The sequence below is a fragment of the Diplotaxodon limnothrissa genome, linkage group LG10 (assembly GCF_057381915.1).
Source record: "Diplotaxodon limnothrissa isolate DT_005_m linkage group LG10, D_limnothrissa_male_GT1.1, whole genome shotgun sequence".
Classification (NCBI taxonomy): domain Eukaryota; kingdom Metazoa; phylum Chordata; class Actinopteri; order Cichliformes; family Cichlidae; genus Diplotaxodon; species Diplotaxodon limnothrissa.
In genome coordinates this window covers 23,256,243-23,279,934 of record NC_140605.1, presented here as the reverse complement: position 1 = coordinate 23,279,934, position 23,692 = coordinate 23,256,243, and the positions used below count along the sequence as shown (strand labels likewise).

Here is a 23,692-nt window from a genome sequence, read left to right as displayed (position 1 = left end):
CTCACATAGCGTTTTTTCACACAAAACAAATTACCATCACTTGTGCTGCAATATTTTAATCACTGAAGAGGCTGAATTTGATTCCACCTTAATTTAACCTCTGAACATCAACCGTTTCCGCACAGTCCTCAGGGAATGCATGGCAAGATATTATATGGTATGGACTTAATATTAGCAGACAGCGGTGAGCGTTTTTTCCTGTGGCCCCCCGCTGTGATGGTGGGTTGTATTACAAGCAGATGACGGATATGAAATGTGGATGCGTAACAGGATCTACACTCATGGCCAGATTTGACCTTAATCACCCATATATGCTTCAAAATGATAGTGATGAGCTGTGTTGTGCGACAATGAACGCCCTACCCAGTTAGCTTCCAATAAAGCTGGCTGAGCTGAGTGGACAGACACAACGTGACCTATGAACCTTGCTCCCCCCCCCAACCTGCACTCACCATGGTAACGCCTGAAAAACAGCCATCTCCACTTCCTTGCCTTTTTATGCTCTCACACTTTCCCTGCTTCTGTGGCCTGTTGTTGCTGTGAAACTAGTGCTTCCTCTCCACTACGCATCAGTTTGACCTTGTGTGCTGCGTCCAACAGGAAAGCCTGCCCATATACAGACGTTCCTGCTCAGCTTGATGATGTTTACTCATTGCAGGCGTCTTTTCCTTTTCATTTTTGGTTCTTGTGACATGTCTGCTTTACTAATGAGCTTTAAGGCACTGATAATGCATTTGTTGCTTTAGATCTGATTAAAGTGTCACTCAACATGACTATCACTAATAAAAGAACAAAGGCAAATTAGGAAAAATAGAGTCCCCTATACAATAGTATGCATCCTTCAGTACATGCAGTAAGACATGGTAGTATAGAGGTATAATAATTATAAGATTAATACAGTTTTGTTTTTTGACTGTTGGCATAGTTTTGTTTCTAATTGATAGATGTATTTTAAGGTGTAATTCAATAAGGAGTCAATGGGTAACAATTATATTAACTTACAAGCTAAGCAACACTGGAGAGGACTTTACATTGACTTCTATTCATTTCCTAGATGTGCTTTAGCACTAACCCTAATGACTACTTGCCAAATGACAACTGACCTAAATGTAGCCAAAACCCAATGTTAAATCTTGTCTTCAGTATAATGATTCATGTATGAGAAACTCTCTATTTGTTCACTAAAGGGGAAGCAAGGCCCAAGAGTGTGCCTTTTCAAACACATTTTTGTTTTGTTTTTTAATCTGTGATTTAGCTAAAAAATATGCACTTATATGTATTTGAAAGCAGTTTTGGCATTTACTATCTAGTAGCCAGCTTAGCTTATTATCTGGATATGAAAATGGAAGGGCACAAGTGTATGATAATGTTGGTTTCTACTGTCATTTTAATGGTATTCCCCTACAGAAGCTCAGAGTTATACAGATATGCAGAGGAAGATTTAAATCTCTGAAAACTTGAGACTTTGCCGAGTGTTTTTATCACCAAGTCTTTGCTTCCAGTTTTGTTGACTTCTCTTCCTATATCAGATAGGATGTAGGGATACTGTCTCAGTGGCGACACCTATCTTTCAGGGGAATACTGCAACTGCTTCCTGCAGTTTAATGGTGAGCAATACGAATATAAGTGACTGCATCATGATGTTGTGGTTGTGCCCGGTACTCAATGTGAAATAAATTGCCAAAGTCTCATTGATGCAAGTCTAAAGACTGGTTAGTGGTCAGAAACAAACATTCTCCATTTCTGGGTTAGTTAGTGAATGTTTGTAGACAAATTGGGATCTTCCAAAATTGAAAACTATAGGTGACTGCAGAAAACTGCTAGTGACAAAAGCAATCACAAGGAGGTTTTTGGTGCAGAACCTTCTTTGCACCAATTACAAAGCCAACTAGTTGAGGCATGGACACTTTTCACCTAGTTAGAGGGGGAAAAGCAGGGCGTTGCTAACTAGTCCCTAAGACTGTGTTACTACGGCCTTTACTGTGTCAGTGTTTAAACAGAGAAAATTTGCATTAAATGGTTAGAGAATTTAATTTGACCTCCGTATCAGGCTGTGAACAGTTAATTTTCAAGTTCCTGACAAATTCCCGTCAAACAGTTGGCAGTCGGCCATTATGAAAAATGCTTTATTCATATGCACTTTTTAAAAATAGGGTTTTGAAGTTACATGTATAAATAAATTAACATAAAATAATGATGGTCCTTATTTCGTACAATATTAACCTTGATGCAACATATACACTGCCAGTAACATCATAAAAATATGTGTCCCAATGTAAACTCCCATACAGTGCCTCGTACACTACGTAGTGATTTTTACATTCCTTCCACTATAATTGAGTCCATCAGTTCCTCTCCTTGCTTGGCTGCTGGGTCATGTAAAGAATTAGATGAGGAGACTGAAATCTGTCTTTGTCTCCCAGATGAATTGTGTGTGTGTGTGTGTGTGTGTGTGTGTGTGTGTGTGTGTGTCCTACTTGATGAATAAAGTTTCTATTCACATGCTCATGGAACAAAGCTTCTGTAGAGTTCAAGCTACTGTTGGATATCCTGTTGACATCACACAGGCCCATTCTTTTGACCGTGTATGTGTGTGTTTGTGACACACATAGCGGCCGTTGTAGAGCTGCTGCATGGTTGTGGTTAATTACAGATTCCTTTTGTGTAGCTTACAGTGCTCTGTGTGTGTGTGTTTCTCTGTGTTTTTTGAGTAAGATGCAACATTTCAGCAGTATCCAAGTCACTGTCATACAAATACCTTTGTTAAAATGCAGCACTGAGAGGATTTTTCTACTTTTGCAGTGAGATTTTCCACTGTGACTCAGAGTACTGTCTTTAAAAGTGATTTTATCCAATTTTGACAAAATATTTATCACGATATATATTTGAAAATTTTCTATAACGATATAACTGACGATATAATTGACGAAAGACAAAATACTTTACAACTCCACAACTTTATTAGTGCAAAAAACCCCCCATCAATGTATTTTTACTTAAACAAGCAGCTGTTTCTTATGTGCATTTAAGCTATATAAAAATTGAACAGTGCAAATGCAAATTCCTTGCTGACAGTTTAACCAAAAGGCATTTCCAGTGGAAATTGAAAAAGAGGTTATACGCACATAATACACAGTACGTAATACACAGTACGTAATACTCAGCGAGGCTCCTGACTACGGTAGCCATAATGCTCCGACAATCCATCGAGTGGTGCGGCTTCGTAGCTCAGCAAAGTCGTACTAAAACATTTTTTGACAGATTTTTGAGCGCTGTGTACCACATAAAATTAGTTCGGTAAGAACTGTAATAACGACGGCCCGCTTGCATGCTCTACCAAAAAAATGTGCTGTGGTGTGTCTGACGGACGAAAGCCAAACCAGTTCCACACCACTGAAGTTGCACCATTTTTACAAACCAATTCTGGTTCATCTGTTTCGTTCAATGCTCCGCCTTCGCCCTTCTCATTCTCCGTTGCCGCCATGCTTTTTTCGCCATGTACGTATGAAAACAAAGGCACTGGCGCATGCGCGTTTTATCCATATTCTATCGCGATATTTCATTTTCTTACCATTACCTAGCATTATACCGGTATTACCGTGAATGGTATGATATGGTCCAGCCGTACTTGCATATGTTCAAAAAGCCGCCTTCCCACATTTTCTTTTTACATTTGTTCATGAGTGCTCTGATTAGTGCCTGAAAGAAAAAGCTAAGTGTGTCTTAGCTTACCCCTAATTATAGAGTGGCAGTCATTCAGGAGGGGTTCAGAGTACTCCTCCAAACAAAGTTAGTTGAAGTGCTTCTGATGAGATTGCGTCTTAGGCGAGGAAGTTCAGGCATGTCCCAGCTGAGAGGAGCCCTTGGGCTACTAAATATCTGGGTTGCTTTGGCAGCACCATAATATTCCTGCAGAAGAGCTCGATTGATGGATGGGTGGAGTTTGGAGGCCATGTCTTCATCATCATATTCATCAAACTGTTCTTGTGGAGTTCTCTTGCAGCAGGGCGTTTGTCCTATCGGTGCATGTTTGTGTGTTTCCGTTTGTGTTTCTCTTTTTCGTTGGTGTCTTAAGCTCAGAATTAAAGGAGCGAAGCATGGCAGGAATTTTGTCCTGTGAGTGTGAGAGAAAAGACGGAGAGGCAAGTGTCAACAGGGTCATCTATTTTTAGTTGTCCTTGTCTTTTGCTGTCCTTCCTGCCTGGGCACAGACATACAGGCGCGCACATACAAATACACACATACTGACGACAGGGCATCAACACATCCAACTGTGTGTTTTTATTTTAGCTTCTAATCTGATTCAGCATATTTAAAATGGTTTACATATTTTCTCGTAGAATTTTAAGATTTTTATCACATTGACAGCTGACCTATGCACTAATAACGACAATGGGACAGTGCTGTAGTGGCAAACATGCAGTTCAGTTCTGTTTGGTGGTTAAAAGTAGCAACAAGCAGCCCAAAATTTTGAAGCACACAGTCTGCTATCGTGTTAATAGTTTTTGTATAACTTTAGTAATGTAAACCATCTACTTTTCCCTTTCCTTTTTAGTACCTAGCCAGAAATTGGACTCATGTGTACAAATGACTGACCAGTGTTATAGCTCAGCCTGTCAGCCAGTTACAACCTTTCTTTTAACCTGGAGCTTGAACATGTGTCTTACCGCATTAAATTGGATGCCATAAATGGCAAGCATCACTTCTTGCTACATCTGTAAGTAGACTTTCCCTTTTCCTAAAGCTTTCTGGACAATGTACTTGTTGTGGTGTGATTCATTTTTTTTGTTTTATAGTGATTCCTTTGTGTTGGCAGGATTTTACAGAATCTCATCAGCCAACAATGTGGTTTTGATTTGAAAACATGGTTCATATAAGCCGAGAGACCCGCATGGGGCTGACACGTGTATGTGCGCGTGCATAAATGTGTGAATATATATGTGGATTTATGTGTGTCCTGTTGTGTCATTGCTGCCAAAAATGCTGACTATCCACTGGTCCACTCCTGATGCGTATCTGTATTTATGAGCCAGAGTAAAAAGTTACCTTATCACGCTGTTTGCCAAAGTGTAGAGTGAGACTCTCCAAGGGAAAGTAGGTTAAACAGAATTTCGCACTTTGATTTTTATTTTTCCGTCACATTTTTAAGTGATTCAAGGGGGAAACAAACCTTAAACTTTCATGCAAAAGTGCTATGATGGTGTGTCTGAAAAATAATGCAATTATATCAAATTATTTTTGTCCTGTCTTAATGATGATACTTTGCTACAAATAACAAAAACAGTGTCCGTTTCAATTTTCTCTTAGAAAACCTGAAAGATCTTATCTAGGAGATAAGATTTCTCGAAGGAATTCTTCTTAAGGCTAGTAATATTACTTTTTTAAATTTTTTATTTCAATAGGACAATAACGGCTGGGAGAAAGACCGGGGAAGACATGCAGTGAATGGCCTTGGGGCCAGATTTGAACTCAGGCCTCTGCAATAGCCTTGCAGCATATGAGTTGTCTACTTTATCTAGTGTGCTACACACTGGTGTTTATAATGTATTTGTCGACGTGCTTGGGGTTTCCATGACATGAAAATGAGATTTCTAGGAGGAATAAAACTTCATGTTGTGTTCAAACCTTTAGTTCTTTTTATGTTCTGTTTATGGGCTTCCAGTTCTTCCCTGGATGGAAAGTGCTGATTTTTCTGCTGACATACTTATCAAGTGATATACTTTTTTCATGGGGTCAGGAAGGTTTGGATAGTTTTTTTTTTTTTCCCTTTAAGAAAATTAAAAATCACCATTTAAGAACTGCCTTTTGTATTTATTCAGTTTATCTTGCTCCAGGTTGTCTAATGTTAGAATTTGTTCAATGCTCTGAAACATGTAAGTGTTTAAATATGCAAAATCAGAAAGGGGCACTGAGTGTGTGTGTGTTTAGTTTGTGGTTAGTTGTGATTTGTGTGCAGGAGAGCACACAGAGTGGCTGAAGCCGGAGAGGAGAAATCATCGATGGGCACGTTTCACTCACGGGGTGCTGAGAAGAACTCTCAGTGGGAATAAAGGAGGGGGAAAAAAGAAACTGTCAAAAAGGAGACCTAAGGGAGGTGGAGGCCAAAAATAAGAGAGAGGAGACGTAAGAATGAGAGAGTGTAGAGAGAGATATGGTTTTATACAGCTCAGTAGATGTGATGTCACTATTGCCAGGGCTGGATGTGATTCCCGCTGAGGCCACCCGTGCTGAAAATAAATCACCCATGCTACTACACAAAACAAATAAGTAAGTTTACTGAAATGTGTGATAGAAAGCAGGCGCCTCGGTTACCCAAGATCTGGCTCATAGATACCTGAGATCACTCAGTGCAGCCTCATTTGCCAATATGTAATGGCAGTGATTATAAAGCCTGAAAACAGCATGTTTAATCATTGAAACCTAAAAACACCCTGAAACGTTTGAGAGCTGAGACCTGCTGGCTTTCAAAACGACTGAAGAAAAGGTTATATTACTTTATGTATGCTACTTATATTAGTTAGTTATTTATGCTGTAAATTCACTGGCAATATGACATTATAGACGACATTTGGTTTTCATTGCAATTTTCTATTGGAAAAACATATTTGCTTCACTATATACATGTTTACCTTTAAACATTGTTATATATTTAATTTTATTAAAATATGTCACATGATTTCTGTTATGTAATTGCAGCAAAATATTGAGAATTGGGGAAATACTGTGAAAGTACAGTGGGTTGTTTTGTTTTTTGGACACTGACTGGCACCGTAAAACCGCAGTTTATCCTTCAAGTTTGGAGTGTGGTCTCATTTTGGTCATACTTTAGTTATTTTGATGACACAGGGCCACTGTGACTCACTGCTCACGGACATCCTAAATGTTTTTTTGAGTCAGTCCGGAGAGAGAAAGTGGTCTGTGTGCGTTTCTCTCTGCCAGCGTGCACGTTTTTCTGGCAGCACATTTAAGCGGAGCTGCTGGGCCTGCGTTTCATTTCTGTGACTGGCAAACTGCACTGATCTACACAGAGGAGCAGTGGTATTTACTTGAACATGGCCAATTACTCTCTGTCTTTCTTCTGTCTGCGCTTGCTGTCCTTTCCCTGACTCCCATGCGCATTTTCATGAAACTCTTGATCTCTCCTCTTGTGTTTTTTTTTATTTTCCTTCCTTGCCTGGATTTAATTATACTTTCTATCTTTATTTTACAAAATGCCACAAATACATATTTGCTTGTGTAGCTTTTGTATAAATTTTGTCCTCCTCCCTATCGTCGTGGGTTTCCCTGCTGAAGCTGACCGCGTCATGCATAAGTTTCTTTTCTTTTTTTGAATGTTAAAGTAAAAGAACACTTTATTCAGTATAAAATGATAATTATTTTAATCCATTCCTTCGGGGTCGGTGTCAGAATGGCGAGCAAGCCATTGTTGCAGGGTGCTGTTCCACAGCATGCGATTTACAAGAAAGTTATGTGAAGTCTGTTTCTTTTTTGTGTCTTCCTCTTCATCCTTCCACTATTTCATCGTGATCCTTTGAATGTTGCTGACCTAAGCCAGTCAAGCAACAGGAAATGTTGTAGTGGAGGTGACCCTGCGTTGAGTTTAAATGCAAGGGAAGCCAAGCTCGCCGTGAGTGTCTGTCTCCTAGGAGCTCTTAGCGCCTCATGTATTATTTGAAAGGCATCCAGCTGTCTAAGGCTTTTCAGTTCCTCGCCTGGCTAATGTGACTTAAGTCGAACGGAACTTTTTTTTTTTTTGCACTTTTCAGCACGAACACACACAAATATATGAGCTGTCAACCTCCATCACTGACGCCACAGGGGACCCACTCGTGTTGTCCGCCTTTCCACTCACTTTCAGTACCTGCATTAAAAGTATAATCAGGACAAAACAGCTATTCTCGTCCATAATCTTATCACATTATTTAGAACTAGGTTTTCTAGAGTTCAGATTAAGATTTTTCGGTACAGCTTGTTATTACATTATTACAAACTCACTTAAAGTGAGGTGGACCACCATAAAATACGACCTTAACGTTCTTATTTTTTCTGTTCTCTCAGGTCTGTCGACAGCGAAGAGGAAGTTTGCTGACTCTCTCAATGACTTTAAATTCCAGTGCATTGGAGATGCTGAGACGGATGATGAGATGTGCATAGGTGAGTGTGCGGATGTGAAATCCAATACATTCGGTGCACCAGAAGAGGAAAGCCTCTAAATAGACATCAAATGATGTTGTATCATGTCTCGTCACTAAAATAGAATAGCCAAATCAGCGTTGACTTCAAGGTCAGCTTGATTTTCATTTTAGTGCTGCTGGACAGGAAACTGATGAGTCTCAGATTAGGTATCTGCCCTGAATGTGCTATTTTTGTTAAAATATCAAAGCTTATTCTGTACTTAATAAAACTACTGGCACATTTTGAAAACGGGTGTAATTTTGATCCATCTGACTTGTGGCTTAAAATAGTTCAAAAATTGAAATGATTATCAGCAGCTGATGGACAGTCTAATAGTAACACTGTAAAACAAGGAAAAAACTGGACATTGGCTCAGATTTTGCAGCCCTTTCGGTATAATTTCATTATTTTTGATAGCTACAGTTAGTCTTCATAAATGTTGTAGTTATTTCATGAAATAAAATGTCATTACACAAAAGTTTGTGATATTGGTGTGTAAAATATGAGTTCCCAGAACTCATCCGGCTGTTTCTGCTCAAACAGCCTGCTGTGTGAGAGTCTGTGCAGTCACCACACCCTCTCTGTGTCAGTCTGCAGCTCTTTGCTGCCCTGATTCTGACCTACAACCCTGCTGTTGTTTCACTATCGCTGGCTATCTTTCCTGAACAGCTTGGTGCTCAGCTGGATTGCAGCACTGTTGCTGTTAGGCTATTCATGGCGAGACTCATGTCAAAACCCATCTTCATCTCTCTGATGCTATAATAAGTCCTCTTAGAACAATGTGGAAAAAAACAATAGGTACTGATTTACGTCAATGTGTCAACATGAAAGAGTTTAGATTAATCGTCAAGTTTTGATTGCATAATAAGAGCCGTATTACAATTTTATACTATTTTTAAGACATCAGGATTTATTTGTAGAAAGAACTTTGTCTGCATTGTCTCAATAAGTCGGACACATTTGTTTGCGAGTATTATACGCCACCAGGGCTTTCATCTGTCATGGATTTTGGTTATAATTGTTATGGACTGAATTTGTAGCCCAGGGTGGATGGTGTTAGATTCTGTGGTCTCTCTCTGGATGTCATCTCTCCTTTCTGCAGATGATGTGGTTATGTTGGCTTCACTGAATGATGACCTCCAGCTTGTGGTTGGGAGGTTTGCAGCCAAATCTGAAGCAGCAGGGATGGGAATTAGCACCTCAAAGTCTTGAGTTGCTGCTCTAAGTGTGGGAGTTAAAGAATTTTAGGGTCTTGTTCACAAGTGAGGGGAGAAGGAAGGGGGAGATGGACACACATATTGTCAGCAGTAATCTGGATGTCGTACCTTCCTGTTGTGGAGAGAGAGATGAGCATGAAAGCAAAGCCGTCCGTTTACCAGTTGATCTACATTCCTACCTTCACCTTTGGCTGTGAGTTGTGGGTGTCAGATCACAGGTGGCAGAAATGAGCTTCCTCTGTAGGATGTCTGAGCACTCCTAGATAGAGTGAGGAGCCCAGCCATTTGGGAGGAATTTAGAGTAGAGCTGCTACTCCTCCACATCAAAAGGTGCCAGTTGAGGTGGTTTGGGCATCTGATTGGGATGCTTCCGAGGTGCTGTGTTTTGGGCTTGTCCCTGTAGCTGGAGACCTCAGAGCTGACCCAGGACACATTGGAGAGATTACATTTCCCAGCTGGCTTGGGAGTGCTTTGATGTCCCCTTGGAACAGTTAAAGTAGGTGACAGGGGAGGGAGGGCTGTGGTCTGGTTATCTGTACTTGGACTAATAATGGATGAAAGAAGCCATGTGTAGGGTGTAGTGTCAGCTGACAGTACAGATTGCACCCTGATTAATTTCTGTGTTCTGGTGATGCTAGAGTTGGTGCTAAAACACAAAATGGAAAAGGCCCTCTGTATGGTTTGTCCATTCTGGGCTTCTATAGAAGCACCTGGACGTGTACCTGCAGGCTCTGTAGATAAAGAGCTTATTCTGAGGCAATGAAAAATTGTCTCCTACACTAAAAATTCAATTCTACGCTAATTAAAACACAACTACAATTATATCACATTTCTGCCATTAGATTCCACTCAAACCTGGACGTTTAAGGCCTGCATCTACTTTTTAATAGCCAAATACAAAACCTATAATTTACAGAAACATGAAGTTTGATGTTAATGAGGATAAAATGGATAACTGTGGAATGGATTATCACAGTGCGCATACAATTTCTGCATGCCTGTGCATAAGGAACACATGTTCGGAACACATGTTCTGTAGGCACACTCTTCAATTACTTGAGGTGCGCTCAGTGTGCCTGAAGAACAAGTCTGTGTGTTCGTGTGTGTGAAGTGTTGGACAGGGTCAGAGGCAATTGAAGTGGAAACTCTGACCTGAACAATGTAGCTGTGGCTCGTTTGCCAGTGAATGGGGTAACCTTGCACCGATCCATGCTGACTGTGAAAGCACCATAGAAACAAACCCTTTAAGTTGCGGTTTCATTTCCAGTTAATTACTCTGCTATGTCATGAGTTTAGAAACATTTCGAAACCTCTAAATAAGTGGTACCGAAGCAGAAACAAAGCACCTTTAACCTCTTTACTCCCCGATAGCTGTATTCTGTTCGATGCTTTTCCCTTGCATCTTTTTTTTGTCTCGCTCTTTATCAGCATTAAAAATAGCAGTGCTTTGCCTTTCTGCCTCATTTTTATTTTCAATGATCTCTTTTGTCTCTTTCTCGTTCACCCCATCTACCAACATGACTGTCCCTAGCCAAGTCACTTCAGGAGTTTGCAGCAGTTTTACAGAACCTGGAGGATGAACGGACACGAATGGTGAGTGACCTACCTAGCTATATTGTCTATATTATAGGTTATTCTTAATGAGAGTGAACGTTTGGTCTTTTATAACCACGGAAACATTAGTCCTCTCCAGAAAATGACTGGCGGCTGTGATAGAAACTGCTGGTACAAATGATACAAATATTAAAATACCTGGTGTATACTGGCGTGTCTGTAACATGGATTTTTATGGTGTGTATATCTGCCTTGTAGATCGAGAATGCCAATGATGTGTTAATTTTGCCGCTGGAGCGGTTCAGGAAAGAGCAAATCAGTGCAGCCAAGGTAAGAAGGGTGACAGTACACACAGAAATGACTTTTAACTGTACATGAGCTGTGGGTTTGTATTGATACATGTATGCTAGCATGAAGAATAAATCAATAATGGCCTTTAGTGCTTCTGGAGCTATTAAAGGATCTGTGTCAGACAGCACCTACTCAAAACATACAGATCAGAAAAACATTCAGATTTTTCTCTCTTTTTTTTGTTCTCGTTTTTATTGTTTTTTGTGCCTTTTGCTGGTTGCCAGGGACACATGCATACAGTTTCACATTAACTCGTGAATGCAATGCCTTTGATTTTGAAACTTTGCTTTACCACAACTAATACACGCCCATTGTCTGGCCTGTTTAGCTGTTGGTAAACCGCAATATGTAATCACGGTTAAAAAATTTAAATGATTAGAGGAGGTGGATTTTGTTTATACATTGAAAAGAGGTCATTTAAGCCAATTGATAGGTGGTAGCCTGGCAGCATGATAATATCATAGTATATCATGCATAATTAAGTATATGCGGATATGAATAAGACGTTATTGTTGTAAAATTAAAGCAATAGCACATTTTCATATAAGGTGCTGTACGTGCATAAAGTCTAAAAACGGGTCATTTGAGCAGTGTGATGGTGTCACAATATATCATTCAAAATTCAGCTTTTCTCACAAAATAAACACAATACAAATCCTTTACAGGTGAGTAAATACTAAAAACGTGATATTTTAGCTCATTGCTAGGCAGTTGCTTGGTAAGATCATGGCATTATAGCTGATCTAGGGTAAGAACCTTCAGCGGCCCAAGACTTTGGACTACATGTGTGTCTGATGCTCTAGGAATAATTTGCAGAAACTGTTAGAGTAGATGTATGTACAAGATTTTTAATCCAGAGAAACACTCCAGTTTACTCACCTGGTTAGCATTACTGCATAATATCTGACTTTAATACAATAATATACTATAATTATACTATATTTACCAGTGAGTGTCTCGATGCATTTTTAAAAAAAATTGGCTATATAGTTTGTAGAGTTGTAGAGAGATGGTTCAGAATACAGGACAGCCTTTAAGAATTTCCAAATACACCAATGATAGAATAGAAGAAATATAAAGTACAATGCTTAAAGATTTTATTTTGATGATAAAATTTCGTGTTTGGAACTCAAACACATGAGTTTAGTTACAGTTGTTGTTACCGCTGCACAGTGACATGGAACTAATAGGTGCTTTTCATGTATGCTTGGAATAAAAGGCAGCACACTTCACACGAGGCTCAGGGTCTCCCTCTCCTTACGTGATGGGTGTATGTTAAGGTCTGAACCATTACTAAATGACCTGGATAAGAGATTAGAGGAAGACATAAATGCTGCCATAAATCACTGATTCCCTCTTACATGCAGGCTGGGCTCCCTCTAGCAGGTCTGTGTGTGATTTATTTATCTATTTTTTTAAAAGTGTGCTTAAATCTCTTCATTTGCTTCTTATTCTATAGAAGTAAAACATAAGTATACAAAGTTTTTTGATGTTATGATTGTGTTAATTTTTATTTTTTCACACTCCAGAAAAATAGAAATCCTTTAAAAAGATAAAGGATGAACACTGAACTGTACATTTTTAAATAACGCCGGCCCCTGTGCGGTAAATATACCACGCCCCAGCGTCTTTAATCTCCTTATATAGGGTCATGGTGTGCTTGCTCCATGCTGTCATTAGCCATAGGGCGGCACGGGGTTCCCCTGATGCATTCAGTGTTTTATCAGTACATGATCTATTAAAACATGCCCATGTTGCAGGTCACTGTCTGATTTTGACATTATGGTCAGATTAAAGTGTGAAGCATAATCACTTCAGTTAAGTCACCGCGAGTGATGCACTAATCCTAGTTTAGCCCCAAAAGAACCGATAATATCTTGGCCTGGCACAGTTTCACCTTGTCCCAAAGCTACAGAGCTGGCAGCCGTCTTGCACGGGACCAGTTTGACCAAAATAGCAGCGAATGGCTAACAGATAAAAGATAAATATGTTTAAAATGTGTGTGTGTGGGGGGGGGTTACACATCACAGTTTATTTAAGGAAAACTCAAGGTTCAGATTCTAATCTTATTCACAGAGGAATTCACACCAATCAGATTACTGCAGCCAGTAGGAAACATTAGACAAGAAGTCTTTACATAGAGCTTAAGTGTAAGACTAAATTTTAAAAAAAAAATGCTGTTTGCAATTCAAGGTCTTTTTGTATAAAAACACTTCACTCATGCAACAATGACGGATTTCTGTTAAAACGCACTGAGAACATCATCATTTCCAGAAATCCTTTTAGTTGTTGAGAATACGTTGTCAGGCATCACTTTGCTCTTGTGTTTGTTGTCAGTTATCCACTTTAAAGTCATTCCAAGTTGCTGCGAGTGACAGCAAGTGCTGCTTTTGTTAAAAAGGTGTGTTTTAATAATGCACGTCTTGTAAACAAAGGATTGTTGGTGCATTTGTTGGCTTTAGATTTGACTGGGACTTCTATGTAACTGTTGCAAAAGAACCTGATTTGATCTGTGATGAGTCAATCTGGTGGGGTATGGTCTTGCATCAAAACATTTTCAATTACCTTATATTTCTGGGAAAAATTAAATAAATAAAAAAGGAAGACATTTTATCATACTGTGAAGACACTGCCACCTGCTGGCTGAGGGTGGAAGTAACCTAAAGTAAATGAAGTTTAACACCTTTAACTTTTTAACCCAAGCGTTAGGGAAAATAGAAACAAGTCATTTTAATGTTATAAAACCTTTCCTGATGATTTGTCTCACGCAAATGAATTCCTTTCACAAAGGAAGCCTGTCTTTTTTTTTTTTTAGTTTCAAATTTTTCAAAAGGCTGTAATGAAATCTCTAATAATGAACACATGGGAGAGGGCTGCCACGACACTCGTTTCAGACATGATTTCCGCAGAGAATATGACAAATCAGAGAGGCAGACTTTAAACAGAGGCCTTGTTGTTTAGAGGGGCGTTCATCATTTCTGATGCTTTCCGCAGCTGCTGTCTGTTCCTCCTCTGGCCAAGAGCACTCAGCTTCTTGTTGCTGAAACCAGCTCGGCAGTGAGCAGAGATCATCTTACAGTACACATCGTATTATTTTAGTGCCAGTTCCAGCGTTGTTAAAGAAATGGTTAAAAGGAATAATAAAGGCAAAATGAAATCAGCAAATGCACATGCGGCTCACTGATGTTCAGAAATTTCTCTTTGACTTTTGAAATAAGTCCAAGTTATTTTTTGTTTAATGACCAAACAATTGAATATATATTGTTTTGTCTTGTGTATATATATCATTTAGAACAGAAGTGTCAAGTATTCACATTCAGTAAGCACTTCTCTCATACCCCAGTTTGTTGCTTCAAAAGTAAATAAGATTAACAGGCTGGTTTCTCTTTATGCGTCTTACTGTACTGCTATCTCTATCTTCCTGTTGAAGTGACACGTTTTTAAGTTTAATGATCCTAATCTGACTGGTAATTCCAACATTGCCTGTGTAACAGTTTCTTTCTGTTGCTTTCATTCCATAAACACACACCCTGAGCTCTCTGTCCCAGGCTCATCATCTATCAAAACATGTCTGTCTCTCATGTCGCTGATCTCATTTCTGATGAAACAGTCTGTTGTTTAATAACCAGCTGTGCTCCCTGGAGGAAAATATTCATTGCTTTACTCCCTAAAAAAAGGGAATTTGTTATTAGAAAGCTAAAAGAAATCTGCATTATATGAAGTTTTGCTGTGCTCCCTGTTCTCAAATCCTGACTGCAGATAACTGCTAAAATATACTACAGTACATGTGTTGGTTTATTAAAACTGGAGGAAAAACTCCCCGGTACAAGTGTTGAGACAGTTTCGTTAAACTCAGTCAAAAGATTTGTATTTTATTTTTAATTTTTCCCCCCTGTGACAGGACGCCAAGAAAAAATATGACAAAGAGACGGAGAAGTATTGTGCAGTACTGGAAAAGCACCTTAGCCTCTCAGCAAAGAAGAAAGAGGCACATCTACTTGAGGTAAGATGCCGTGTCTGAGTTTAGACCTTGCTGGTTTCTCTGAGCGAGCAGGTTTTACGTGTAACCCTTGATTATCGGTGTGTCAGTTTCCTTAATTTCCTTCTCTGTTGTAGGCGGACAACCAGGTAGATAACGTGAGGCAGCATTTCTACGAGGTTTCTTTGGAATACGTCTTCAAGGTGCAGGAAGTCCAAGAGAGGAAGATGTTTGACTTTGTGGAGCCTGTAAGATGCTACTAAAAAAAGTTCTTCTTCTTCTTTAAAGATGTTGCACACAAACTTTCTTTTTGTAGCAGTGATTTGTGTTATAGTCACACTTTAAGATAACCAAGCACATTAGCTACTCAGTGCTAACTTTTGTTGAGGTATTCCCTGTTTTCCCTTACTTCTTCTAAATTGTCAACCTCTTGCTCAGTCTTCCTGTTATGTTTTCTTTCCTCCACTCAGACACGTGCATTCATTTTTTCTGATGTACATTTTCCCCTATCCCCGTGTTGTTCATCTTTTTTAAATCTTTACCTTCATTCTGTTTTTTTTTTCTTCTTCCTGTAGCTGTTGGCATTTCTTCAAGGCCTTTTCACCTACTATCACCATGGCTACGAGTTGGCAAAGGACTTTAATCACTTCAAGACCGACCTCACCATCAGCATACAGAATGTAAGATCAAGTACACACACCACACACACATACAGTAGTGTATCAATGGGGCATTATATCATTTTTTGAAGACTTTCTCTAGTCTTAACCATATTTACTACTTGTCTAACCATAATCTTAACCATGACCCAAATTGACCTTAAAATCACCTGATGAGTACTTCCTGTTATTTCTCCTATAAGGAAATTATGTCTCCACAGTGCAAACAGCAGATACAGTGGGGCAAAAAAGTATTTAGTCAGCCACCGATTGTGCAAGTTCCCCCACCTAAAATGATGACAGAGGTCAGTAATTTGCACCAGAGGTGCACTTCAACTGTGAGAGACAGAATGTGAAAAAAAAATCCATGAATCCACATGGTAGGATTTGTAAAGAATTTATTTGTAAATTAGGGTGGAAAATAAGTATTTGGTCACCTCAAACAAGGAAAAGCTCTGGCTCTCACAGACCTGTAACGTCTTCTGTAAGAAGCTTTTCTGTCCCCCACTCGTTACCTGTATGAATGGCACCTGTTTAAACTCATCATCTGTATAAAAGACACCTGTCCACAGCCTCAAACAGTCAGACTCCAAACGCCGCCATGGCCAAGACCAAAGAGCTTTCGAAGGACACCAGGAAAAGTATTGTAGACCTGCACCAGACTGGGAAGAGTGAATCTACAATAGGCAAGCAGCTTGGTGTGAAAAAAATCAACTGTGGGAGCAATCATCAGAAAATGGAAGACATACAAGACCACTGATAATCTCCCTCGATCTGGGGCTCCACGCAAGATCTCATCCCGTGGGGTCAAAATGATCATGAGAACGGTGAGCAAAGATCCCAGAACCACACGGGGGGACCTGGTGAATGACCTGCAGAGAGCTGGGACCAAAGTAACAAAGGTCACCATCAGTAACACACTACAACGGCAGGGAATCAAATCCCGCAGTGCCAGACGTGTTCCCCTGCTGAAGCCAGTGCATGTCCAGGCCCGTCTGAAGTTTGCCAGAGAGCACATGGATGATACAGCAGAGGATTGGGAGAATGTCATGTGGTCAGATGAAACCAAAGTAGAACTTTTTGGTATAAACTCAACTCGTCGTGTTTGGAGGAAGAAGAATACTGAGTTGCATCCCAAGAACACCATACCTACTGTGAAGCATGGGGGTGGAAACATCATGCTATGGGGCTGTTTTTCTGCCAAGGCGACAGGACGACTGATCCGTGTTAAGGACAGAATGAATGGGGCCATGTATCGTGAGATTTTGAGCCAAAACCTCCTTCCATCAGTGAGAACTTTGAAGATGAAACGAGGCTGGGTCTTCCAACATGACAATGATCCAAAACACACCGCCCGGGCAACAAAGGAGTGGCTCCGTAAGAAGCATTTGAAAGTCCTGGAGTGGCCTAGCCAGTCTCCAGACCTCAACCCCATAGAAAATCTGTGGCGGGAGTTGAAAGTCCGTGTTGCTCGGCGACAGCCCCAAAACATCACTGCTCTCGAGAAGATCTGCATGGAGGAATGGGCCAAAATACCAGCTACTGTGTGTGCAAACCTGGTAAAGACCTATAGTAAACGTTTGACCTCTGTTATTGCCAACAAAGGTTATGTTACAAAGTATTGAGTTGTATTTTTGTTATTGACCAAATACTTATTTTCCACCCTGATTTACGAATAAATTCTTTACAAATCCTACCATGTGGATTCATGGATTTTTTTTTCACATTCTGTCTCTCACAGTTGAAGTGTACCTCTGGTGCAAATTACTGACCTCTGTCATCATTTTAGGTGGGGGAACTTGCACAATCGGTGGCTGACTAAATACTTTTTTGCCCCACTGTAACTAACCTGTTTGTTGCCACTTGGTTTTCCAAAGAAAATTGTTTCTATGTTAATGACCCCACAGCTAATTTAATTTATTACAACAGAAAGCACTTTTTTGATGAGTTAATGGCTTTATGTAGTATATAAAAGTATTTATTTAGCATTATATGGTCCAGTTAGAATAAACCTGATGAATAATGCAGGATCGCCCTTACTTGTGATGTGTGTTTTTAACCCAAAGATTCTCAACTTGCAGCTTTAAAATAGGCCTTCAAAACTTGTTCATTCTGCAACATATAAGGCTTGTTATGTACTTTCCCATCTACAAGTTGAATTTCTGAGGAAAAATCTGCACTCCTGTGTGCTTTTGTTGGCAGACGAGGAACCGTTTTGAGAGCACGCGGTCGGAGGTTGAGAGTTTGATGAGGAAGATGAAGGAGAATCCACATGAACACAAGAGTGTCAGCCAGCACACGATGGAGGGCTACCTGTATGTGCAGGAAAAGCGTAAGTAAGCCACATACAACAGTGAACGAGTGTGTGTGTGTGTGTGTGTGTAACGAGGTATAGTGTGTGGATGTTAGTGGCATCTTGTTTGGCTCACACGGTGTCAGAGCAGCAGAACAAACAAGCCATAATGAACCAATGGTTGACAAACTCAAGTCTGATCTGTTGGAGACGTGACAGCAGCTCTGTCCACGTGCGGTAGCCATGGTAACACTAAAGCACTAAAAGAGGTCTGACCAGGACTCGTCCTTTTCTTTTTCTTTTTTTTTTGGTTCTTGTTGTTTTGACCCTGTCTCCAATTCACCCATTTTCTTTTTTTCTCTTCTCCTTTCTTGTGTTTTTGTTTTTTTACCACTCTTCATCTCTATGTTTTCTATCTATCTTTAGGCTCATTTGTATCTACTTGGGTGAAGTACTACTGTACATACTACCGTGAGTCCAAGAAAGTCACCATGGTCCTGTTTGACCCTAAGTCTGGAGGTAAAACGGTGAGTAGCCTGTGCTGTTAAAATATACAGATAAAATCACAAGTTCACTAACAAAATCCAGGTTTGGACTTGTATGGGAGAAAAAAAAAGTACACATTCAGGTTCACTTCACAAGCGCCCTCATATACAGGCGCTCATGCAGGCATTCATGCAAATGTGCTTCGTCCCAGTGTGGATAAGCACAACTTGGTGTGTGTTTTTATTTAGTTATTTTTTTATTATTCCCCATGCCCGTACCACTGTTTTCAGCAATCAGCTCAAAAAGCTGTGCGTTTTCATTCGGTCGCACAGTCACAGAGCGAGATACTGGTTTTACGAGCAAGTGCTAACGACTTCTTCCACGTCACCCTTAATAGGTGAGAGTGCAGTGTGGGTGAATAATGTTCTGAGTAAGCAGCAGTAAGCAGAAAATGTTGTCTCCAACTGTTTTCTCAGAGACCTATCTCTGATCGCCCTCCACCTACAAACCGATTAAGCCAGAGCTGATATGAGCCCGAAGTGCAGCTCAGTTCTGAGAAAGTTGCCACAGTTTCATTTTGAGTAACTGAAGGAAACTTGGAAACATTAAAAGTCACAGAAAACCCTTTGGCTTTAACACAAAGCTCTGAAATCCAAAATAGCAAATAAATAGTAGGTGGACTGCACTGAAAGAAAAAAAAAAGCACTCACTAATGACATCAAACCTGGCCCATCTGCGCTTTGCTTTAGAGTATGGCAATAAAACCTGTACTTTGAATTGGTATGACACCAGAGTGTGTAGCCATCTGTAGATTGTGAGTTATCACACTCATCTACCCATCCATTTTCTTCCCCGTCTGTGGCCATTTTAGAATCATCAATAAAACTAAGTACTTGTTACTACTACTACTACTAAGTTAAGGTTGTGGGAAGAAGCAGGAGCATCTGGAGAGAACCAGCATAGGCACACAAAGAATCCATGAAGGCCCCAGCAGGCTTGCAGATTCAAAACCAGTATACCAGTATACCTAACCCTAACAATTGTTACTACCTTTGAAAAGAAGTGATGTCACCATAGCATAAATTGTATAATATTGTTGCTACAGGTAGCAACATTGTCTGTCTGTGTTTTCTTTACTTATAAGAAAACCAAGCTTTTGAAAAGCTAACAAGCTGAGTGTCTCATGGATAATGTGTGAAATGGAAATAATATTGCTGTAATCCTTTATATTGGTTATAAAACTGCCAGATGGCACTCCCCGCACATCAGTTTATAGTGTCTATTTCTTCATATTGTTCTTTTTAAAGCACATATGATTCATTGCTCAGTTCAAACAGCAAGTCTTACTTCTAAAATGGAAGTCAAGGCAAATTTAAAATGCTAAATCTTCAGTTTTACTCCAACGTAAGATATATTTCAACCAGTGATTCATTTCTAATAATAATAACTATATGCTACATACTGGGTTTTTTTTTTTGTTTGTTTGTTTGTTTTTCTGCCCTTGCCTCTGTATAATACGCCTTATCGGACAAGCCTTGGAGCACAGAATAAACTGCTATTTAGGTCTTCTGTTTGCGACGGGCAGCCAATTAGAAAAAAGTCGGCTTAAAGAGAGGAGGAAGGGAGCTAAATGTGCTCCTTTCAGACAGGATATATTGACGACCTGCACCAAGACTCCATATGGGAAAAGTACAGAATATTTTAATCAGTGAATCTTGCAGAGCTAGTCTTAGTATGGAGCTGAAAATTACCGTCCTGGCTATTAAATTCCACTCAAACAGTATGGTTGCATTATGATGTCTTAAATGCTCTTCATGTGTTATTGATGTACTACATTGCTTCTTGCTTTTGCTGTGTCAGGGAGAGGAAGAGAGCTTTATTCTCAAGTCGTGCACCAGAAGGAAGACGGACTCGATAGAAAAGCGGTTCTGTTTCGATGTGGAGGCTGTGGACAGGTTAGTGAATATTCACCCAGCTTTCTTTTCACCGGGTTTTACTTTATGTGTCATCGATATGAAAGATTTGGTTAAATGTGGTTCAGTCCCAGCTCATAATCTCAGGATTAGCATGGGCTTTTTTTCCTTTTTTTTCCCCTTTTTTTTTTTAAAGCAGGATGTAATTACAGCAAACCAACACATGAGGGCACTGCACAGTTGGTGTGAGCTTGAAGATTGAGGCTCTTTTTCCTGTCTGACTCAGCCCTCTGTGGCATTTCCCTTCTTATACCGCCTCCACTGTTCCTGTCCACTCACACACAACTTCAGCTATCCTCTATCACACCCTGCCTATCTGTTAACCATCCATCTTTAGGCTTAACTCAGGTCCTTTAGGAACACAAAGCAGTCTCACTCTTAAGCGGGACAGATTGCTGTGGTACAGTAACTCATGCTCCGTGAAGCAGGTTTATTTTAGAGAGCCAGCTCTAAAACATAAATCTTCAAATTGATCAAAACAGTCTGATCACTGCATACACAGACTCGTTCCTGCAGGATCCTGATGGGGGGGAAATGTAGCAAATTATCAAGAGCAATAGAGACGGCATAAATCATTTGTTTGGCATTATAGACAAGTTTTTTTTTTTTTAACAGAGCTTTTAACACAAGGAGGGGGCGTTTATAACACAAAGGGAAGAGTGGCTACACTGACAGAGTTACAGACTGCGTCAGTGCTTATTCATTCTTCTTCCGTCACAGTGACTCGGAATAAGAGGAGGGAACGGTGATCATCTCTGTGATGAGTTTCCCATGCAAACACAGAATTTAAAGCAGCACAAAATAAAAACAAAGGCCAGTAAAATTGCACACAAAACGAAAAGTATGAAGAAGACGGTAATAGGAGCAATACATTACATATTCTCTATGCAAAATACAAAATCATGGAATTAACAGAGCCGGCTTTGTTATCAAGGATTTTTACGATTTTCAGGCTTTATAACCTCCGAAGAGCTGGTCTCAGTTTAAATCATGAGTACGTGCGCATCACACGTTGCCTGTGTGGATGATTTTTCGCTGCTTAGCCTAATGAATTCTTGTTAGATGCTGAATTTTCATGCTGTATTCGTCATCTTTTTGTTATCCTTTTAAGGGGAAAAATCTGATTGGAGCTGCTGATCATGTGATTTACTGGAACACAGTAGTATAGTCATAGCTCTGGCACCCATAAATGAATATGTTTTGCTATAAAAAGAACAAGACTGGCATTTATCTAAGAATGGGCACATCTATTAAGTAGTTTTTAGTTAGAACATATAACTACTTAGTTGAAAACCTTCATAAGAATTTCTTTAGTTGATAAACTTTTTATTTAAATACAATGATTTTATTACAGTTGTGGTTCGATTTATAGGTGCCCCTTGTTGCACCAGTTATCGACATGTTTGTCTTTGTGTGTATTTGTTGAGTATTATTATTTGATGATCTAACACCTAATGTTTGCAACTCACCTGTATGTTTGATAAGCTTATGTGCCTTTCCTGTTATTGCTTGTGTGCGAAGGCCGGGAGTGATCACCATGCAGGCTCTGTCGGAAGAAGACCGTAGATTGTGGATGGAGGCCATGGATGGGAGAGAACCGGTAGGTTGCCATGGTTACCAGTTTGTTCTCATGTGACACAGACAAACAGGAGAGTGAGGCCGAGACAGAAAAGGGGATGGGATGAGAGCTAAACAAACCACGAGGTGTAATTGGAAAACTGTTGGCTCAAATTCTGCGTCTTTTCCTCAGCACATGCTGTCCACGTCTGGTCACATTTAGAGAGACACAACATAAGTCTGAGAGGGATAATTTGGTCTTTATGCTCCACAACAATCAACACATCAGCTTTCTGCCAACCAACTTCCTCAGCACTTGGTTTATACCTCCTCGGTGTACAGCATTTTTGCTCTTTGGCTGGAAGTCTATTTTAACGCTCTTATTCAGATGTGTTCTTGTTCCAACACCTCTCTCATGTCTGCATTCAAGTGTGCAAAGGTAATCCACATTCAGGAGCTCACCACAAGTTGGAACACGCGGTTGCAGAGTTCAGGGGAACGGTCATAAAATTAAAAAATGCTGGCGATCTTGTTCTCTGGCTCCTACTTCTCGTCATTACAAGCTTGCCACAGATCATGACTGTGAAATACCAGCAGCAGACAAAAGGATGGATCTGAGCATTAGAGTCATAGCTACTGTATTTTCTATATAATGTGACTTTTGATAGAAATAATAAGTGGATATTCCCTAAAGAACCCTGACTATATGCTTGCATAACTAGATTTATCTATATTTATATTTATATTATAGCATGTGAAACACTGGTAATGTACTTACGTTTGCTTCCCTAATTAAGCATAACTGTGAAGTGTTCTGTTCTTTATTTCTGCAGGTGTACAACCTCAATAAAGATAACCAGAGTGAAGGCAGTAAGTGTCTTTAATTTATTTGGATTGAGTTGATTATCGTTGCCATCTTCAATTAATATATAAGACCTAATAATACTTGTGCCTAAAAAAGTGCCAACAAACTTTTAGGTTGGAACACTGTGTTTTTAGTGATGTTAAAACAAATCGGTAGTTGGCTCAGATTCATTCTTGTCGCTTCCCGCTCCATCAGTGGCCCAGCTGGATGTCATTGGGTTCAACGTGATGAAAAAATTCATCTATGCGGTGGAAACGCGAGGTACAGTGTCAACCCACGTTATTTCCTTTGTTTTTTTTTTTTAAATGCTCTGTAAATCTTTTTGCTTCTTTGCTGTGATACACTGTATTTTTTTATCCAATAAACTTTATCGTCTGCTGTATCCAAATCATTGACAATAGTTTCAATAAATATCAGAAGATAATACTGTTTGTGGACTGTTTGTTTACAGTCTTCTCGTGAATATTTTTACTGCATTCAGTGTTGCAGTCACCGTAAAGCTCTCAATGCTGCCATGCGTTTTTAAGGGTTTATCTCAGTAGAACTGAAGTTTTTCTCAGTTCATTTGATACTAAATAGAATT

General features: G+C 39.7%; 1 protein-coding gene across 2 annotated transcripts in view; it reads left to right on the top strand.

The window, feature by feature from the left end:
• The window catches only part of LOC146624483 (rho GTPase-activating protein 26-like), an 83,203-nt gene that overhangs the window by 33,050 nt on the left and 26,461 nt on the right, over positions 1 to 23,692 (top strand). For both annotated transcript variants that reach the window (XM_085364616.1, XM_085364615.1), the window contains 12 exons: positions 8,059 to 8,154; positions 10,924 to 10,985; positions 11,205 to 11,276; positions 15,199 to 15,300; positions 15,414 to 15,524; positions 15,852 to 15,956; positions 18,138 to 18,267; positions 18,655 to 18,755; positions 20,575 to 20,669; positions 22,209 to 22,287; positions 23,078 to 23,114; positions 23,305 to 23,370. In XM_085364616.1, coding sequence (XP_085220742.1) covers positions 8,059 to 8,154; positions 10,924 to 10,985; positions 11,205 to 11,276; positions 15,199 to 15,300; positions 15,414 to 15,524; positions 15,852 to 15,956; positions 18,138 to 18,267; positions 18,655 to 18,755; positions 20,575 to 20,669; positions 22,209 to 22,287; positions 23,078 to 23,114; positions 23,305 to 23,370 — 1,056 coding nt within the window. The remainder of the gene's footprint in view (positions 1 to 8,058; positions 8,155 to 10,923; positions 10,986 to 11,204; positions 11,277 to 15,198; positions 15,301 to 15,413; positions 15,525 to 15,851; positions 15,957 to 18,137; positions 18,268 to 18,654; positions 18,756 to 20,574; positions 20,670 to 22,208; positions 22,288 to 23,077; positions 23,115 to 23,304; positions 23,371 to 23,692) is intronic.